The sequence below is a fragment of the Rhinopithecus roxellana genome, chromosome 12 (genome assembly GCF_007565055.1).
Source record: "Rhinopithecus roxellana isolate Shanxi Qingling chromosome 12, ASM756505v1, whole genome shotgun sequence".
In the NCBI taxonomy this organism is placed as follows: Eukaryota; Metazoa; Chordata; class Mammalia; order Primates; family Cercopithecidae; genus Rhinopithecus; species Rhinopithecus roxellana.
In genome coordinates this window covers 73,856,789-73,878,228 of record NC_044560.1, presented here as the reverse complement: position 1 = coordinate 73,878,228, position 21,440 = coordinate 73,856,789, and the positions used below count along the sequence as shown (strand labels likewise).

General features: G+C 41.8%; 1 protein-coding gene across 1 annotated transcript; it reads right to left on the bottom strand.

Annotated features, from left to right (window-relative positions):
• Nucleotides 1–2,565: 2,565 nt before the first annotated feature.
• Nucleotides 2,566–21,230, bottom strand: LOC104675532 (zinc finger protein 486-like). The gene is made up of 4 exons (XM_030942327.1): nt 20,987–21,230; nt 10,246–10,372; nt 8,651–8,746; nt 2,566–3,620 (listed from the first exon to the last, which is right to left on the bottom strand). Exons 1-4 carry the CDS (start codon nt 21,014–21,016, stop codon nt 2,566–2,568), a joined length of 1,308 nt encoding a protein of 435 aa, XP_030798187.1. The 5' UTR covers nt 21,017–21,230.
• Nucleotides 21,231–21,440: the final 210 nt, after the last annotated feature.

Below are 21,440 nucleotides of genomic sequence, written 5' to 3'. Positions count from 1 at the left end.
CATCTTTTACTTACACCTTTGAGTAAGGTGGGATAGGTTAGTTAGTGGCATAATAATGCTTCATTAAATGCACAATAGTCTTAACATAGTAAAAAAACATCAAATTAAATTAAGTTCACTCATAATCTAACAATTTTTAAATGTACTGCATTTTGTGACATAAAAGTACAATATACTAATTTAGTTTAATGTACTTTTCTCTATAATTATTTACCACTATAACGTTGAAAAGTATTACTCTGAACACCTACCTTATACATTACTTAATATACATTAACTACAAAGAGCCTCTCCACTTATATTTTCATCATGCATCTTACATTTTAATATCCTTACTTGTATAGAAAAGGTCATAAATGCCCAACTAATAAAAAAGTATCGCTAATATATCTGATGCAGCAAAAATTGAACACACGCTTTCACATATGAATACAATAAGAATAAAATAGCATAACGTAATTTGAAAGCTGGATTACATCATTATTCACTTTTCAGAAAATTTTTTTTTAAGGAAGCAAGTATACTTTTTTTATTTTTATTTTTTGAGATGGAGTCTTGCTCTGTTACCCAGGCTGGACAATGGTGTGACCTCAGCTCACTGCAATCTCCGCCTCCTGGGTTCAAGCAATTCCAGTTCTCTGCCTCAGCCTCCCAAGTAGCTGGGATTATAGGCGCCCATCACCATGCCCAGCTAATTTTTGTATTTTTAGTAGAGACAGGATTTCACCATCTTGGCCAGGCAGGTCTTGAACTCCTGACTTTGTGATCCACCTGCCTCGGCCTCCCAAAGTGCTGGGATTACAGGTGTGAGCCACTGTGCCTGGCCGGAACAAGTATACTTTTAATGTAATTACAATGCTTCTAAAAATCTACTTTTAGTTACACACAAATATTTTTTTTTGTTTGTTTGTTTGGAGAGGGAGTTTCACTCTTGTTGCCCAGGCTGGAGTGCAATGATCTCCACTCTCAACCTCTGTTTCCCAGGTTCAAGCCTCCTGAGTAGCTGGGATTACAGGCATGTGCCACCACACATGACTAATTTTCTATTTTTAGTAGAGATGGGGTTTCTCTGTGTTGGTCAGGCTGATCTCAAACTCCCGACCTCAGGTGATCCTCCCACCTCAGCCTCCCAAAGTGCTGGGATTACAGGCATTAGCCACCATGCCCGGTCACAAATAATTATCTAAAGAGTGTTTCCAAATTCATTACGTTTGCAGGAATCTTCTTCAATATACATTCCCCGATGTTGAACAAAGCTTGGCAACCGCTTTAGGGTTTCCTTCTAATACAAAACGCGTGCAATAAGATCTGTAATACAAGCAAAGGTACTACAAACCCCTTTATATTTGTAATGCTTGTCTTCAGAATCAATACTCTTCTTCACCTTAAAGGCTTATATTTTCTGAAAGATTTTTTTCACAGTAATTTCTCTTTTGTTTTTAATAACTATGAACCATCTTACGTTGAGTAAGATGTGATGGGCATTAATGGCTTTTCCATATTCTTTATATTTGTACAATTTTTCTCAAGGATAATAGCTTTCCTGTGAAATAGGGTGTAAGCACTGATTAAAAGTTTTGCCACATTCTTCATACTTGTGCGTGTTTTGGAAGTATGAATTAGCTTACCTACAATAAAGTGTGGCAACTATATAAAGGCTTTGACACATTTCATACATTTCTATGGTTTCACAGAGTGTAATTTTTTTTAATGCGTAGAAAAGTTGGAGGTGTTGGGAAAAGCACTGTCACATCTTTCAGGTTTGTAGAGATCCTCTTCAGCATGAATTATCGCCATGTCTCTTAAGAATTGAGAACTTGTGGCTGGGAATTGAGGCTCATGCCTGTCATCCCAGGACTTTAGAAGCCAAGGTGAGTGGATCACCTGAGGTCAGGAGTTCAAGACCAGTCTGGCAAATATGGCAAAAGCCTGTCTCTACTGAAAATACAAAAACAAGCTGGGTGTAGTGGTGAGCACCTATAATCCCAGCTACTCAGGAGGCTGAGGAAGGAGAAAGGCTTTAACCCAGGAGGCCGAGGTCGCAGTAAGCTGAGATCATACCATTGCACTCCAGCCTGGGTCACAAGAGTGAAACTGCATCCCAAAAAATAAATAAATGAATAAAAATAAAAGAACTGAGAACTTGTTATAGGCTTTGCCACATTCTTCACATTTGTAGGGTGTCTGTCCAGTATGAATTATGTGTAATAAGGGTTGAGAACTTCCTTAAAAAGTTTTGTCAGCCAGGCACAGTGGCTCATGCATGTAATCCCAACACTTTGGGAGGCCAAAGCAGGGAGACCACCTGAGGTTAGGACTTTGAGACCAGCCTGACCAACATGGAGAAACCCCATCTCTACTAAAAATACAAAATTAGCCAGGTGTGGTGGCGCATGCCTATAATCCTAGCTACTCAAGAAGGCTGAAGCAGGAGAGTCGCTTGAACCCAGGAGGTGGAGGCTGTGGTGAGCCAAAATTGCACCATTGCACTCCAGCCTGGGCAACAAGAGCGAAACTCGCTCTCAAACAAAAATAAATAAATAATAATAATAAAATAAAGCTTTGTCACATTCTTGGTTTCTGTCCAATATGAATTCTCTTATGTTTACTAAGATCTGAGGACCAGTTAAAACCTTTGCCACATTCTTTACATTTGTAAGGTTGCTCTCCAGTATGAGCTGCCTTATGTTCCATTAGAGTTGAGGATGTAGTATAGGCTTTGCCACATTCTTCACATTTGTAGGGTTTCTCTCCAGTGTGAGTTCTCCTATGTTTATGGAGACCTGCAGACCATGTAAAAGCTTTGCCACATTCTTCACATTTGTATGGCTTCTCTCCAGTATGAATTATCTTATGCATAGTAAGGTGTGAGGAACGAGTGAAGGCTTTGTCACATTCTTCACATTTGTATGGTTTCTCTCCCGTATGAATCTTCTCATGTTTACGAAGGATTGAGGATAAAATAAAGGCTTTGCCACATTTATCACACTTGTATGGTTTCTCTCCAGTATGAATTTTCTTATGTGAAGAAAGAGTTGCAGGATGGTTAAAAGCTTTGCCACATTCTTTACATTTGTAGGGTTGTTCTCCAGTATGGATTATCTTATGTGTAGTAAGGGTATAGGAGTGCTTAAAGGCTTTGCCACATTCTTCACATTTGTAGGGTTTCCCTCCAGTATGAATTTTCTTATGTCTAGTAAGGCTGCAAGAGTAGTTAAAGGCTTTGTCACATTCTTCACATTTGTAGCGTTTCCCTCCAGTATGAATTTTCTTATGTGTAGTAAGAGTTGAGAACTGCTTACAAGCTTTGCCACATTCTATATATTTGAAAGGTTTTTTGCCAGTATGTCCTCTCTTTTGTTTGTTTGAATTTGAAAATTGATGAAACACTTTCACATATTTCCCACATTGAAATATTTTGCTCTGGGTAGTTGTCAAACATTGGTTAAGCCCATTGTGACCTCTTTTGTGTACCTCACACTCATCCACGCTTTCACAGACTTTTTTAAACTGTAAATTGCCATGTCCATATTTTTCAAATTTTCTAAGTATCACTTTTTGGAAAGAATCTTTTATGCTTTGCTCTGGCCGAAGGTCTTGGGCAAAATGAGAACACATAACTGAAAGAAACAACAAAAACACATTACTTCAATTGCTAGACTCAGATAAATATACTTTACAAATATAACTTATAAAGTTATACAAACTACATAAGCAAGATGACATAGCAAAATACCTCAAGCTGTAATTTCTTCCTAGACATATAAATGTAACAAAAACATACTGCCCAAAATACATTTGTGAAAAAATTTTTTTTTTTTTTTTTTTTTGAGACGGAGTCTCACTCTGTTACCCAGGCTGGAGTGCAGTGGCCGGATCTCAGCTCACTGCAAGCTCCGCCTCCCGGGTTCACGCCATTCTCCTGCCTCAGCCTCCGGAGTAGCTGGGACTGCAGGTGCCTGCCACCTCGTTCGGCTAGTTTTTTGTATTTTTTAGTAGAGACGGGGTTTCACCATGTTAGCCAGGATGGTCTCGATCTCCTGACCTCGTGATCCGCCCATCTCGGCCTCCCAAAGTGCTGGGATTACAGGCTTGAGCCACCGCGCCCGGCCTGTGAAAAATTTATAAACGAGTTAAGTGTGTGAAAGGCCCTGAGTAAGCATAAAGCAAACAGTCACAAAGAAGATAAAGAAAAGTCTGTTACTTATATGCAACAGCTCTTCTTGCTCCCCAGCATAACATTGTGCCTTTAAGAGTAAATTGCCAACCTGGTGCAGTGGCTCACATCTGTAATACCAGCACTGTGGGAGGCTGATGTGAATCACTTGAGGTCAGGAGTTCAAGGCCAGCCTGACCAAGATGGTGAAACCTATCTCTACTAAAATTACAAAAAGTTAGCCAGTCATGGTCATTGGCAGCTATAATGCCAACTACTCAGGAGGCCAAGGCATGAGAATTTCTTGAATCCAGGAGGCGGAGGTTGCAGTAAGCCAAGATTCACCACTGCACTCTGGCCTGGGCAATAGAGCCAGACTCAGTTTCAAAATAATAATAATAATAATAAAATAAATTGCCAACAAGGCACAATGGCTCATGCCTGTAATTCCAGCAATTTGGGAGGGCAAAGCAGGAGGATCACCTGAGGTCAGGAGTTTGAGACCAGCCTGAACAAACATGGTAAAACTCCATCTCTACTAAAATACAAAAAAAATTAGCCAGGCATGGTAACAGGTACCTGTAATCCTAGCTACTTTGGAGGCAGAAGCAGGAGAATTGTTTCAACTGTGGAGGTAGAGAATGTAGCGAGCAAAGATCATGCCACTGCACTCCAGACTGGGTAAGAGTGAAACTCTGTCTCATATACATACACAAAAATGTAAATTGTGCCAACTCCTGGTTTCCTTTTTAAAAAACAATGTATATACATTGGTACATACATCTTTATTTCTGTCTTCTAGGAGCTACTAGATAAAGTGTCCCATGACACAAAATGCTGAAAACAATGGTGATATACATTGGAATGACAGTTTGCTGCGTCTAAAGGTAAATTATAGAGAAGCAGAGAAACTGCGGTACCCCAAACAGGGAATGGGTATAGCAAGTGATTACTATTAAGAAGAAATACAAATAAGCTGATTTAACTAAACAATAAACACAAAATTTTAGACAAGATTCATCCTAAAAACATGTTTGAGAAATTCCCAGAATCTCTAGCCAAGACAATTGATTTCAGACTACACCAGGACAAAGCTATATTACAAAGATTGTAACAGGTAGCTTTTTGTTAATTTCCAAATCTCTATCAAAGATTGTAATGTATACCAAATATTAAAACAACATGGCCCCATCAAAAAAAATTTCAAAAGCACCCATAAAAAGTATATAAAGTAATTTTTAAAATTCCAAATGAATTGAACAGCCCAGTGTTGGAGGCTCATTCCTGTAATCCCAACACACTGGGAGATCAAGGTCAGGAGTTTGAGACCAGCCTGGCCAACACGGTGAAACCCTGTATCTACTAAAAATACAAAAATTAGCTGGGCATGGTGGCAAGTGCCTGTAATCCCAGCCACTTGAAAGGCTGACACAGGAGAATTGCTTGAACCTGGGTGGGGAAGGTTGCAGTGAGTGGAGACTGTACCACTGCACTGCAGCCTGGGCAACAGAGCAACACTGTCTCAAAAATAAAATAAAAAAGGCCAGGCACGGTGGCTGATGCCTGTAAACCCAGCACTTTAGGGGGCTGAGGTGGGTGGATCATTTGAGGTCAGCAGTTCAAGATCAGCCTGGCTGAGATTGCACCATTGCACTCCAGCCTTGGTGACAGAAAAAGACTGTATAAGAAAAAAAACAGAAACCCAGACAACTACTGAAAATCAGAAAAATGAGAATAAAAAGAAATACTAAAATATCAAAAAACCAAAAATTGTGTATACAAAAAATACAAAAAATAACTGAAAAATTTATTAAAAGAAAACACGATGTAAACATGAAAAACTGTATAAACAAACTTAGATACACAGAAATATATTTATAACAAACACACATATAAGCAAAATTTCAAAAATCACATAATGATGCTCCATTTATAAGCATAGTCACATGAGGTAACCAGTGAATTTTTTTTTTAGACACAGTTTCACTCTTGTTGCCTAAGCTGGAGTGCAATGACATAACCTCAGCTCACTGCAACCTCCACCTCCAGGGTTCCAGCGATTCACCTGTGTCAGCCTCACGAGTAGCTGGGATTACAGGCGTGCGCCACCATGCCTGGCTAATTTTTTGTATTTTTAGTAGAAACAGGGTTTCACCATGTTAGCCAGGCTTGTCTCGAACTTCTGACCTCAGGTGGTCTGCCCACCTCGGGCTCCCAAAATGCTGGGATTACAGACACCAGTGAATTTATTTAAAACATTTTTGCACCTCAGAAAAAAAATTGTGATATTGCTAAAGTTATTTTTATTTTTATTTTTTTTTTGAGACGGAGTCTTGCTCTGTCACCCAGGCTGGAGTGCAGTGGCTGGATCTCCGCTCACTGCAAGCTCCGCCTCCCGGGTTTACGCCATTCTCCTGCCTCAGCCTCCCAAGTAGCTGGGACTATAGGCGCCCACCACCTCGCCCGGCTAGTTTTTTGTATTTTTTAGTAGAGACGGGGTTTCACCATGTTAGCCAGGATGGTCTCGATCTCCTGACCTTGTGATCCGCCCGTCTCGGCCTCCCAAAGTGCTGGGATTACAGGCTTGAGCCACCGCGCCCGGCCGCTAAAGTTATTTAAAAAAAAAAAAAAAAGGCTGTCAAATGGGAAAAATGCCATCAACAAAATTGTACTACCTGGGCAATAGAGACTCAGTTTTGGTAAAAAAAAAAAAAAGATGGTGCCGGGCGGGGTGGCTCAAGCCTGTAGTCCCAGCACTTTGGGAGGCCGAGATGGGCGGATCATGAGGTCAGGAGATCGAGACCATCCTGGCTAACACCGTGAAACCCCGTCTCTACTAAAAATACAAAAAACTAGCTGGGCGAGGTGGCAGGCGCCTGTAGTCCCAGCTACTCGGGAGGCTGAGGCAGGAGAATGGCGTAAACCTGGGAGGCGGAGCTTGCAGTGAGCTGAGATCAGGCCACTGCACTCCAGCCTGGGTGACAGAGCGAGACTCCGTCTCAAAAAAAAAAAAAAAAAAAGAAAAGAAAAAGAAAAACTTGAAGAGGTGTTTGCACCATCAAATTTAGGAACGAATACAAAACTATATTGTGTCCATTGTCAATGCTTCTATTTTAATGTAGCACTGGAAGCATGTGAAAGAAGAATTAATCAAAGAAACAAATCCATTGACATTAAAGAAAAATAAGTAAAAAGTTGCTGTTTGTAGATAATACAAACTTATATTTAAAAATCAATAAATAGTACATTAAAACCTGTCTAAAGTGATAAATACACTCAGTAAATTAGCAAAATATAAAATTAACATACAAGTATATGTATGGTCTCATACACTTAAAACAAACTATCTGATAAAATAGAGGAAGAAAAAAGTCTTATTTACTATAGCATTAAGTCGTAACTTTCTTAGAATAAGATTAACCAAGGAGGTAAAAAATCTTTACAATAAAAAAACTATGGGCCAGGCATGGTGGCTCATGCTTGTAATCCCACCACTTTGGGAGGTCGCGGTGGGTGGATCATGAGGTCAGGAGTTCAAGACCAGCCTGGCCAACATGGTGAAACCCCAACTCTACAAAAAATACAAAAAAAAAAAAAAATTAGCTGAGCATGGTGGCGGGCACCTGTAATCTCAGCTATTTGGGAGGCTGAGGCAGAGAATAGCTTGAACCCAGGAGGCAGAGGTTGCAGTGAGCAGAGATTGCACCACTGCACTCCAGCCTGGCAACTGAGCAAGACTCTGTCTCAAAAAAAAAAAAAAAAAAAGAACTATGAAAAATTAGAGAAGATTCAAATAAATTTTAAAATTGCCATATTATACTGAGTGATCTATAGATTCAATAAACTTCTTATCAAAATTGCAGTGGTTTTTTTTTTCATAGTAATAGTTCTAATACATTTCTAAAAGTTAAATGAAACTAAAGTAACTTTGATAGCTAAAGCAATCTTGAGGAAAAAGATCAAAGCAGAAGGATATCATACTTACAATTTCAAACCATATTTCAAGACTATCTGGTAATAAAAACAGAATGGACTGTGCAGAAAAAATGAGCAAAAAGGCAACAAAAACTAATACTCTCACACATTTCAGATCTGATGCAAAAAGACAACTTAAAAAACAGTTTTAGTTTCTTGAAATCATGCAGATATTTGTGTGTCCCCAAAACAATGGAAAAGCAGCTGCAGTCTCTTAGGTACCATAAAGAAGAATTTGGCTCTCACTGTGAACTTGAAGGAAGCTCATAGAAAGAATAGTAGAATTCTTAGATAATTTAGAAGCATGAGACAGAAGATGTCCCTTTGTGAGAGAAAAATAAAATAAAATAAAATAAAATAAAATAAAATAAAATAAAATAAATAAATAAATACAGCTGCCCAGGAACTATTTCCTTTGGAACACAGCTTCCCGAATCACATTTTAAGGGCTAGCTTTCTCTTTGACCTTGGGACCTCTTATCTGTGTCGTCTGTTGCATTCATTTTCACTCGCACCTACCTGAGGGGTCGGCAGTCATCTTATGTCTCTTCACAGTCAAAGGTTTTTCTCCTTGCTCCAGATGGGTGATCAGGTCTGGCTTGGAGACAACAATACCTGTTTCATTAAAAATAAATAGCATGAATCTTGCTTATATTCTCCAATTACAACCTAGTAATGTGCTCAGCAGAAAGCATGTAATAAAATATTCTAGTAAATTCATACCAAAATACTAATTTATAACAAATTTCTAAATATTTAGAAAATACTTTCAACTTGTAGGTTTCTTTTTCTTTTGGAGATGGAGTAAAATAAGTAAAAAGTTTCTGTTTGTAGATCATAAAGTCTTATATTTAAAAAACCATAAGCGGTACTTAAAAAACCATAAACAGTACTTTAAAACCTTTCTGGCCGGGCGCGGTGGCTCAAGCCTGTAATCCCAGCACTTCGGGAGGCCAAGACAGGCGGATCACGAGGTCAGGAGATAGAGACCATCCTGGCTAACACGGTGAAACCCCGTCTCTACTAAAAAATACAAAAAACTAGCAGGGCGAGGTGGCGAGCGCCTGTAGTCCCAGCTACTCGGGAGGCTGAGGCAGGAAAATGGCGTAAACCCAGGAGGCGGAGCTTGCAGTGAGCTGAGATCCCGCCACTGCGCTCCAGCCTGGGCGACAGAGCGAGACTCCGTCTCAAAAAAAAAAAAAAAAAAAAAACACCTTTCTAAACTGACAAATACACTACTCAGTAAATTAGCAAAACATTAACATACAAGTATATGGTCTCAAACACTTAAAACTATCTGATAAAACAGAGAAAGGAAAAAGTCTCATTTACTATAGCATTAAATAAATTTCTTAGAAAAAAATCACTAAGGTAAAAAACCTTTAAAAAAAAAACTGAGAAAATTAGAGAAGACCCAAATAGATTTTTAAATTGCCATATTATCCTAAGTGATCTATAGATTCAATAAATTACCTATCAAAATTACAGTAGTATTTGCCCTTGTTGTCCAGGCTAGAGTGCAATGTCTCAACCTCAACTGACCAAAATCTCTGCCTCCTGCGTTCAGGGGAATCTCCTGCCTCAGCCTCCAGAGTAGCTGGGATTACAGGACTATGCCACCACGACCGACTAATTTTGTATTTTTAGTAGAGATGGAGTTTCTACATGTTGGTCAGGCTGGTCTCAAACTCCCGACCTCAGGTGATCTGCCTGCCTCAGCCTCCTAAAGTGCTAGAATTACAGGCATGAGCCACTGCACCCGGCCCTGCAGGTAGGCTTTTAAAATTTACTAGCTGGTACTACTGAATCAAAAATTGGTGGTGGCAATGAGATTTTCAGGTGGGGGCAACAATATTTTAAGCCACTAAAATTCTGAAATTACCACTAATTTAGAGTGAAGAATAAAGCTCAACTCAGCAATGTGGAAAGTTTGGATTAAGATGAAACATCTTGAAGAAATTCTTTTCTAAATAAAAAAATTCGGAAGATTTTCTGGAAAAAGGGCATCTGAAACTCTTTTATGCAAAGAATAAAGCACTAAATTCATTCCACAAAAAAGAGAAATAAAACTTCTAGGGTTTTTTTTATGAATTATGTATTTAAGTTATCCTCACCAAGGAAGACCAGGTTTCTGTAGTTCTCTAACATCACATCCCTATATAAATTCCGCTGTGCAGTGTCCAGGCAATGCCACTCCTCCAGAGAGAATTCTACGGCCACATCTCTGAATTGCAATGGTCCCTGAAAAACACACAAACACACACGTTTTTACCAAGTCACCATTGGTCGAATTTTTAATTTTATTTAAGGTGAAATGGGAGAGTAAAAAGAACTGGTTGTTACTTATAGGACTGACTAAAATTCTCCAATAAAATAATTTTCAACACAAAAATATTCTCTATTATATTCTCCAACTCTGAGAAAAAAGGGCAGCCTAAGATCCACAACATTAGTTCATATATGATATTTTTCTAGATAATAAAGTATAAAATTAAGGGCACGAACATGAATATGTACATTTTTGAGTGCTACATTTACATCATACAGAATCAGCTATGAATATTTTTCAGATGGAAAAGACATGTTGAGTTAGAAAGCACCTATCAAACTTTAACATGTACAATTGAGCAAAGAGAGAGACCCTCTCATATTGTTTTATATCGTTTTATACTCAGTACCTGTTTTAAGAAAAAACAAAGAAGTAAAACCAAAGGCAGGCAGCCCAGCACCAGGCCTGAAACCAGGCCTGGGCCTGCCTGGCCTAAACCCAATAGTTAAAAATCAACTCATAACTTAGAAACTGATTTTATTCATAGATTCCAGAGATTGTATAGAACATTGTGAAACTTCCTGCCCTGTTCTGTTTCACTCTGACCACCGGTGCATGCAGACCCTGTCACGTACCCCCTGGTTGCTCAAATCAATCATGATCCTTTCATGTGAAATCTTTAGTGATGTGAGCCCTTAAAAGGGACAGAAATTGTACACTCGGGGAATTCTGATTTTAAGGCAGTAGCTTGCCAATGCTCCCAGCTGAATAGAGCCTTTCCTTCTACAACTCTGGTGTCTGAGAGGTTTTGCCTGTGGCTCATCCTGCTACATTTCTTGGTTCCCTGACCCGGAGGCCGGGTGACTGATGTATGGCTGAGGCAGCCCCTTAGGAGGCTTAGGCCTGCCCTTGGAGCATCCCTGTGGGGACTCTGGCCAGACTGAGTGACGCCATCCAAAGAGCAGCTCCCAGGTAGGCAATTGCCCCAGTGGAATGCCTTGCCAGAGCAGATGATTAACACAGTGGCTGAACACCGGGAAGGAACTGGCACTTGAAGTCCGGACATCTTAAACTTGGTAAGACTAGTCTTTGGAACTTGCCCACTTCATTTGAGTGGAAGCGTGCCCTGATCACCCACAGCGTGCCTTTATTGGCACTTTGGTGCCTTCTCCATTTGAGTAGAAGCTTGGCCTGATCATCCACGGTGGGCCCGTACCGGCACTTTGGTTTTTGTTTTTGACTTGACTTGGATTGCTTGATACTTTCATTTTGGTTTTGACCTGGCTTGGGTTTCTGGATACTCTGATTTTGGTTTTGATTTTGGTTTGGTGTAAACTGGAGAAATGTGTGTGTGCCCTTTTTACCTGTTTTTTGTTTTCTGGTGTGCGTGTGGTGTGAGCGTGGTGTATTTTCTCAAAGAAGCATGGGTTAGGCACAAATAAGCCCACCCCACTAGGAACTATGTTAAAAAAAGTTCCAAGAAAGGGAAGAAAGGGGGGAGGGCAGGGTTTATATAAAATAATTTTATATGGTAAATTCTTTTTTTTTTTTTTTTTTTTTTTTTTTTTTGAGACGGAGTCTCGCTCTGTCGCCCAGGCTGGAGTGCTGTGGCCGGATCTCAGCTCACTGCAAGCTCCGCCTCCCGGGTTCACGCCATTCTCCTGCCTCAGCCTCCCGGGTAGCTGGGACTACAGGCGCCGCCACGTCGCCCGGCTAGTTTTTTTGTAGTTTTTAGTAGAGACGGGGTTTCACCGTGTTAGCCAGGATGGTCTCGATCTCCTGACCTCGTGATCCGCCCGTCTCGGCCTCCCAAAGTGCTGGGATTACAGGCTTGAGCCACCGCGCCCGGCCTTTTATATGGTAAATTCTTGTCCTGAAATAAATTACTGGTTGTTTAAAGAAAAAAATGTTTGTAACAAGTCAGAAAGTTGAGACATGTCAAAAAATTGTCTACGGCCCGGAGCGGTGACTCACGCCTATAATCCCAGCACTTTGGGAGGCCGAGGCGGGCGGATCACGAGGTCAGGAGATCGAGACCATCCCGGCTAACACAGTGAAACCCCATCTCTACTAAAAATACAAAAAATTAGCATGGCATGGTGGCAGTCGCCTGTAGTCCCAGCTACCGGGGAAGCTGACGCAGGAGAATGGTGTGAACCCGGGATGCGGAGCTTGCAGTGAGTGATCTCGCCACTGCACTCCAGCCTGGGTGACAGAAAAAAAAAAAAATGCCTGCAAAAGTCGTAAAAGAAAAAAAGTTACAAAAATATTTATGCAAAAAAGTTGTATAATTTAAAAGTAATAAGGCCTCGTGAGTACTACTGAAGAAACAGTTTTATGCAAGGTGTATAAAAAAAGTAAAATATACCTGTAGTAAAAAGATTATAAGGAGGCATTAAAATGTGGATTTTTACCTGCATTAAAAGGTTAAAAAAATTATTGCTTTAAAAGTTTAAGCAAGTTTTAAGACGTTAATTGTAAAGAAAATTCTGTGTATAAACATATTAGCTAAAGTTAAAAAGGTATCATCCAATTTTTCTGTGAACTGGACAGTAAAGTAAAAATGCAACAGGTTTTTCTTAAAGCATCAACCTGCTCTAACAAAAATTATAAAAGGTTAAAAAGAGTCTATAAAATCTTACCTTGTGGTCAAACATTAAAAATTGGATAAATATATCCATAAGGTTTTATTAAAATTAAATTTAACATTAATAACACATTAATATAAAGGTAAAATTTAGCTTATGTGGTATAAAAATCATACAAAAAGCATTATTAAATATAAAATGGTGTTTAGCTTTTTTGGGCTAAAAACTAATAAAAATAAGTGATAAAACATTCATTTTACTAGAGGATCATGGAAGTTAAAGACTTAAAACAAACTTTGACAATTAAGACAACATATCAAGATGCAAATGCCTGGTTGAAATGGATCAAATATTCCATCTGCACATTAAACAAAAGCAATTGTTATGCTTGTGCAGATGGCAGGCCAGAGGCCCTGAATGTGCCCTTTCCACTAAGGTGGTCCTCCAGTCGACCACGCATGGGCTACATGGTAGCTCTTTTCCAGGATTCTGCAGCCTGGAGTAATGAGTCATGCCAAGTTCTCTCTGCTGTATCTCGAAGTCCCTGTGGTCAGTCCCCGAGGACCATCCAGCTTCCGTCTCCCAACACTAAGTTCACTTCCTGTCTCTCACGGCAGGGAGGAACTTAGCATTCCTTGGAGACCTGAAGGGATGCAGTGAGCTTAAGAATTTTTTTTTTTTTTTTGAGACGGAGTCTGGCTCTGTCGCCCAGGCTGGAGTGCAGTGGCCAGATCTCAGCTCACTGCAAGCTCCGCCTCCTGGATTTACACCATTCTCCTGCCTCAGCCTCCCGAGTAGCTGGGACTACAGGCGCCCACCACCTCGCCCAGCTAGTTTTTTTTTTTTGTATTTTTTAGTAGAGACGGGGTTTCACGGTGTTAGCCAGGATGGTCTCGATCTCCTGACCTAGTGATCCGCCCGTCTCAGCCTCCCAAAGTGCTGGGATTACAGGCTTGAGCCACCACGCCCGGCCAAGAATTTTCAAGAGCTTATCAATCAGTCAGCCCTTGTTCATCCCTGAGCCGATGTGTGGTGGTATTGTGGTGGACCTTTAATGGGCACTCTGCAGAATAACTAGAGTGGCACTTGTGCTTTAGTCCATTTGGCTATCCCTTTCACCCTGGCATTTCATCAACCAGAGGAAAAATAAATAAATAAATAAATAAATAATAAGACATTGTAAAGCGAGAGAAGCCCCTTATAGGTCTTTCAACTCTCACATCTATTTACATGCAATTGAAGCCCTGCAATGAATACCAGATCAATTTAAAACTTGAAATCAAATAGAATTCCTTCTCAGATGAGATTCTCTGGAAAAATTAACCTGCATCTTGAGAACATGCCTTCAAAGGTGTTGGGAGCAAGTCATAAACAAAATGTGGCCATAAACAAAATCTCTGCAGCACTGTAACATGTCCATAATGGCCGTAACGCCCAAGCTGGAAGGTTGTGGGTTTACAAGAATGACAGCAAGGAACATCTGGCCTGCCCAGGGCGGAAAACTGCTTAAAGGCATTCGTAAGCCACAAACAAAAGCCTTTAGCTTTTAGCTGTGTCTTAAGGGCATGTTCCTGGTGCAATTAATTCAGCCCATCCCTTTGTTTCCCTTAAGGGATACTCTTACTTAATGTAATATCTATAGAAACAATGCTAATGACTGGTTTGCTGTTAATAAATACATGGATAAATCTCTGGATAAAGCTCTGAAGGCTGTGAGACCCCTGATTTTCCACTTCACACCTCTATACTTCTGTGTGTGTGTCTTTAATTCCTCTAGCACCCCTGGGTTAGGGTCTCCCTGACCAAGCTGGTCGGGTGTTAGTACCACATGATTACCTGCTGGCATGATATCAACTGGCAGAAAAAGACAGAAAAAGCCCACCTATTTCCGTCCTTTGAAACAGAAGAGATTCAGGGAACAATGAACTGCTCCACGAAGACAGAAATATAAGTTTTGCCTTTCCTGTCCTCAGGTGCTCTCCCTGCCACAGACACTAGCAATTTCCAGTAATGGCATTATAAGCCACACTGACCTGTCTGTACCAAACCCAAACAGAACTGCCCCTGTGACCACCCTTTAGTGCAATGGTAGAACTTAACTCTCATGAATGTATTTTGAAGCCCTCATACCCGATTCTGGTCTCACCTTAAGAGTCACATGAGGCCCTTCACTAAAATAACATGGATGCTTCCACGCAGAATAAACAGAAGCTGTGGGGAGGGAACAAGAGATTTCTGCAAATTGGCCATGTGATCCTAATGAGAAGCCTGGGCTGATAACCACCAAGATAAGCACTGCCTCTCAAGCTCTAAAGAGCTTATAAATCACTAGGTAATTTTGGCTCCACTTTATGTAATGTGATTCTGCAGGTTTGAAAAGGGTCCACGAATGAGTGTTTTAAACAAGCCCCCTGTCAATGCTGATGTTGCTTCCCCTTGGCTTATTATTAAAATTAGTTAGCGAAGCAGGCACAGCACAGGGTCCCTTACACTCAGCACTCTTGTCACAACCAAATACTTCTGATACAAATAGGGACAACCCATCTCCATCCTAAAGTTTTATATTCTTTGCTGCCTCTTTAAAGTTTACAGAGGAACTGAAGACAGCAATGTCAGAATAAGTCTATTTAGAAAACAACATGTACACATGTACTAATACAATGTTTATTAAGCAGGTACTTTGTGCTCAAGAGAATGACACAGAGCACTTTGCTGGGCATAACACATTATGTGATTTAATTTTCATAACACCCTGAAAGCTGGTACTAAGGGTTTAATACATTTTAGGATTTAGGTAAAGGCCCCAGCATTTTTATTTCTTCTTCTGTTTCTCTGTCATCAACTTTTTTTAAAACACTGTAAAGGATAGAAGCAAAATATAGAAAGAAGAAAGAGAAAGGAAGAGTTTAAGGTAATTTAGAGAAAATTTTATTGTTTACATTTACTTTTCTGTGACTTGTGGAGCAACTACTGGATCTGCAGGAATAGAAAAAAAGTTACCTAACAGGATGTCTCTGCAAGCACTGGTTTTAACAGAAAATTTAGAAAACTAAGACCCTAAAATACGTGCTTTATTTTTCCCATTCATCTGCTTTTGGAAGTCAGGAAATTGTGAGCACCAGCTCTAGAAAGGCATCAGGATTCAGCAGCCAAAACTCTGATTTCTTCTAATCAGTTCTGTGAGGCAAGACTCCAGGGTAGGGTCAGACCTAAATAAAGCCTCCAAAAAGTGTGAATCTGATCAGGTCTCAGGAAGTGTGAGGACCTTATGTAGAATTCTGTTCTCTATGCAACTGGGGTACTTCCCGTTTTGTGTTTTCTAAGCTTACCTAAAAGAAACTTAAATCCCAGAGTTCCTATACTTTTAATCTTTTCTAGCCACTACCCTGTCAACTTTATACTATATACTAATCCACAATTTAAACAAATCCCTTAAGGTATTCTAGGGTAATTTTATTAGAAAATCAACATGTACACTAAAGAAGGCTAAAAAATTGAAATTATACAGCTGGGTGCAGTGCCTTACGTCTGTAATCCCAACACTTTGTGAAGCCAAGGAGGGTGGATCACGAGGTCAGGAGTTTAAGACCAGCCTGACCAAGATGGTGAAACCTCGCCTCTACTAAAAATACAAAAATTAGCTGGGCACAGTGGCCGGGGCCAGTAATCCCAGCTACTTGGGAGGCTGAGGCAGGAGAATCACTTGAACCTGAGTGGCCGAAATTGCAGTCAGCCGAGATCATGTCACTGCACTCATGCCTGGGAAACAGAGTAAGATTCTGCTAAAAAAAAAAAAAAAAAAATTACAATAGCAATTATTCTGTTCACAAATATCCCTTAAGATGTAGACTTCAGGCCGGGCGCGGTGGCTCACGCCTGTAATCCCAGCACTTTTGAAGGGCGAGGAAGGCGGATCACGAGGTCAGGAGATCAAGATTATCCTGGCTAACACAGTGAAATCTCTACTAAAAATACAAAAAATTAGCCCGGCGTGGTAGTGGGCGCCTGTAGTCCCAGCTACTCAGGAGGCTGAGGCAGGAGAATGGTGTGAACCCGGGAGGCGGAGCTTGCAGTGAGCCCAGATCACGCCACTACACTCAAGCCTGGGTGACAGAGCGAGACTCCGTCTCAAAAAAAAAAAAAAAACACACAAGTGTACACCAAACCAAAAATAAAAAATAAAATCTAAAAGAAAACAAATTCCTGGGTGGAAGAGAGTGCAATGTAGGTGAATGGACTGATTTTCACTACAGATAGTGGCCCAGGTGGGACTGTACTCTGATTTATTTCTGTGTGCATGCAGGCAGATGAGACTATAAACAGGCAGCCCAGATCCTAAGTTGGTGGAGAAAACAGGTTCCTGCTGCAGATTTGGTGTCTGGGGGTGGAGATATACCAGGAGACTTACAGAGACTTGTGGATTCTTGACAAGAAACACAAGAAACGCTAGGACCAAAAATGCTGTGGTGAAGTTTCTGAGAGGGTGATGCCTAGTCCTGGGAGGAGCGTGGACACATCAATGTCTAGTGTGTGTGTTTGTGAGTGGGTGAGAATACTGTGGTGATAGCTACAATAAAAGGGGGTCTTTAATCAGAACTCCTTTTCTCTAAGTTTTCAGTCCTCTGTCACCCTGGGAGAAGACCAGGAATCACAGAACAATGGGCAGTGTGGCAGCCTGTGTACAGGAGAGCAGAGATTCACAATCCCAAACACTCAGAGCTTTGCCCCAGGCCGGGCCTCCATGATAACTTTTTTCTGGCACCAATATCTGTAGAGTTTGCTGAACATCAAACAAATCTCCAACACTAACTCATTGTCTAACATTTGAATTCTAACACCACCCAGAGTCATCACAGACCCTTGGTCCCACAAGATTGTCCTCACTGCAGATGCCAGTCACAAACCCTATGGGCCCATCTATTCTTTTGAATTAATGTTTGAAAACTGGGGACTCCTGAAATGTCCCTGAAGTTCAATACTTTGGTAGAGCTATTCACAGAACTCAATGAAACACTGTAGTTACGTTTACCGGTTTAATATATAAGATGCAGCCCAGGAAAAGCCAAATGGAAGAAATGCATACAACAAAGAAAAGAGATGGGGAAAGATGAAACACATAGATAATCATGGAAAATATTTGTGATTAATAAAATTCTCCATTTGTTGTGTACTCCAGAAACAGTTTATGGAAAGAAACACCCTTCCCATTATGACTTAGATGGTGCTCTTTTCTCACCTATCACACAGCCAGACACACACTCTGTACATTTTCTCCTTTTTCTCATTACAAAAATCAGCTGATTTGCCTTCAGTCGTCAAATTTTTTTTTTCCTTTTCTTTCTTTTATTCTTTTTTTTGTGTGTGTGTGATTAAGTCTCACTCTGCTGCCCAGGCTGGAGTGCAGTGGCGACATCTGGACTCACTGATCACTGCAATCTTCACCTCCCAGGTTCAAGCAATACTCCTGCCTCAGCCTCCCGAGTAGCTGCCATTATAGGCGCCCACCACGAAGCTCGGCTAATTTTTGTATTTTTAGTAGATACGATGTTTCACCATGCTGCTAAGGCTGTTCTCGAACTCCTGACCTCAGGTGATCTGCCTGCCTAGGCCTCCCAAGGTGCTGGGATTACAAGCATGAGCCCCCGTGCCTGGCCTAAAATATTTATTAGTCAAACGTTATTTAAGTTTATCTCCCTCCCTCAGGCTCCTGAACTTTGAGCTACCGTCAGTCTAAGTCAACATACAACCCCATTTTACGTCCCTCCGAAAAACATGCTGATTTCAGGGTAAGACATTCTCTGAGCTAAAATACGACTTTTTCACCCTCCATTTGCCATTCCCCTCCCACCTTTTATCTAATCTTGTTTGCTCCTCTCTAGGAAAGAAAGCCCTTTTCTGCCTACATTTTTGTAAGCCACAGAGAACTTATAATTAGTTGGTACTTTCTCCTGTTCCAATACTAATTCATTTCTTAATATAAATCTAACTTTTTTATCTTAAAAAGTCTGAAAAGTACCTCAAAACAATAGCTTTATTATCAGTAAGACCCTCCCAGTTTCCTTCCGCCTTAATCTTAACTGCATCTGCCTGTGGGGCCCCAGCTTTCCAGGGCTTTGTAGCTTCTCTCAAGATAAAGGCTCCTTCCATAGCTGGGGTGAGCAGGCTGGGACAACTGCAGGGGAGGCTCCCCAGAAAAAACTAACTGGGCCTTTAATAACCTCCTGCTGGCCGGGCGCGGTGGCGCAACCCTGTAATCCCAGCACTTTGGGAGGCCAATGCGGGTGGATCACCTGAGGTTGGGAATTGGAGACCAGCCTGACCAACATGGAGAAACCCCATCTCTAGTAAACACATATAATTAGGCGGGCGTGAAGGCGCATGCCTGTAATCCCAGTTACTCCATAGGCTGAGGTAGGAGAATCCCTTGAACCAGGGAGGTAGAGGTTGCGGTGAACCAAGATCACACCACTGCACTCCAGCCTGGGCAATAAGAGCTAAACTCCGCGTCAAAATAAAAAAAAAATTTTTTTAAAAACCCCTCCTTTTGCAGGCTTCATATTAGCCTTAGCTTGGAATTACCAGGATTTTCTTTTTTCTTTTTTTTTTTTTGAGACGGAGTCTCGCTTTGTCGCCCAGGCTGGTATGCAGTGGCCAGATCTCAGCTCACTGCAAGCTCCGCCTACCGGGTTTACGTCATTCTCCTGCCTCAGCCTCCAGAGTAGCTGGGACTACAGGCGCCCACCACCTCGCCCGGCTAGTTTTTTTTTTTGTTTTTAGTAGAGACGGGGTTTCACCAGGTTAGCCAGAATGGTCTCGATCTCCTGACCTTGTGATCCGCCCGTCTCGGCCTCCCAAAGTGCTGGGATTACAGGCTTGAGCCACCGCGCCCAGCCCCGTAATTACCAGGTTTAAGATTTAATTTCCATGTCAGTGTTATTCACTTCGTTCTTGAAACTGTTTGAAAAATCCAGTGAAATTACTTAAACACCGTGTTTATATAAAGGAAGAAATTTTTAAGATTCTTACTTTTTTTTTTTGAGAAGGAGTGTTGCTCTGTCCCGCATGCTAAAGTGCGATGGCGCGATCTCGGCTCACTTCAACCTGTTCCTCCTGGGTTCAACCAATTCTTATACCTCAGTCTCCAAAGTAACTGGGACTACAGGCGCCCGCCACCACACCTGGCTAATTTTTGTATTTTTAGTAGAGACGGGTTTTCACCATGTTGGCCAGGATGGTCTAGAACTCCTGACCACGTGATCCGTCCGCCTAGGCCTCTTAAAGTGCTGGGATTACAGGTCTGAGCTACCGCGCCCAACCAGGAGGGGGTTTTTAACCCCAACGTAGTTTTTGGTTTTGTGTCCTTCCCCTATTGGCTGGGGTCAGATCGCACAATCTAAGCTGATCCAAACTTTTTCCAAATAGGATAAACGCGCGATTTGCGAGAAACGGAAAAGGGGAAAGAAGGGGTAGGGTTGATTTACAATTTTTACAACTTCTGACCAGGAAGTTGAGTCTTTGAAGAGGAACTTAGTTTCCCTGACAACCCGTCCGCCTTTGCCTCCCAAAATGCTGGGATTACAGCCGTCAGCCACCGCGCCCGGCCCCGTAAATTTTTAACAGGAGAAAAGAGAAACTCTGAACCCCAAGGACCAAAGCTCTTCCCATTCGTGAACGCGCACCCCGAGTCAAGATCTCCCCTCATGACCTTCTCGTGGTTCCTGACAATCTGGGAGAGACCCGGAGCTGCGGGTGCAGAGCTGCTGCCCAGGGAGGGCGCCAGGCCAGGGCACAGTCACTGCGCAGGCAAGAGACAGGAAGCCCCGGACTGGCTGACAGCGCCGTAGCCATCTTATGGCTGGAGGGGACTGAGGCCGAGCTGGGCAAGGAGAACTCGGGGCGCAGACTGTGGAGCTGACTTCGGGGAGGCCTGAGTGCCGCCACAGCCACTTCCCATCAACCAGTCCCTCCTCTCTCAGGATGTCGAACCGGCACGCTCACCATTCCTAGGCTTCCAGGGGGTCCCGGCATCTTGGATGTGGATTTCCCAATACCTGCAGGAGAAAGGGCCACAGAGGCTGCGCCTCTAGGAGCAGAGGGCACAGAGTAGTGAAGAGGAAACACCTAGCTCCAGATGCAGAGAGAGACAAAGGCCGCGCCAAACCCAGAAGCCGTCCTCTTTGTTCCAGCTGCCTGCCTGATTGGACGGTTTCCAGCCCAGCGTCTCTGATTGGATAATGCTTAAGGCCCCGCCCACTCAATCCCTGAGTTACAGAAGATGTGATCAGATGCTGGGCTGAGGGATGAAAGCTGCAGCCTTTTCAGGCAGGGCATCCTCGCTGAGCTGAGCCAGGCCCACCCTAGAGTATGGGAAATTTCTTTTTTTTTTTTTTTTTTTGAGACGGAGTCTCGCTCTGTCGCCCAGGCTGGAGTGCAGTGGCGCAATCTCGGCTCA

Bases quoted from the DNA above. Each gene is read 5' to 3' on its own strand.
- LOC104675532 (XM_030942327.1), bottom strand. From the start codon at position 21,016: ATGCCGGGACCCCCTGGAAGCCTAGGAATG. The intron at 10,373-20,986 runs GTGAGCGTGCCG...TGTGTTTTTCAG, and splicing joins CCCCTGGAAGCCTAGGAATG to GGACCATTGCAATTCAGAGA. The intron at 3,621-8,650 runs GTAGGTGCGAGT...TGTTTCTTTCAG, and splicing joins GATGACTGCCGACCCCTCAG to TTATGTGTTCTCATTTTGCC.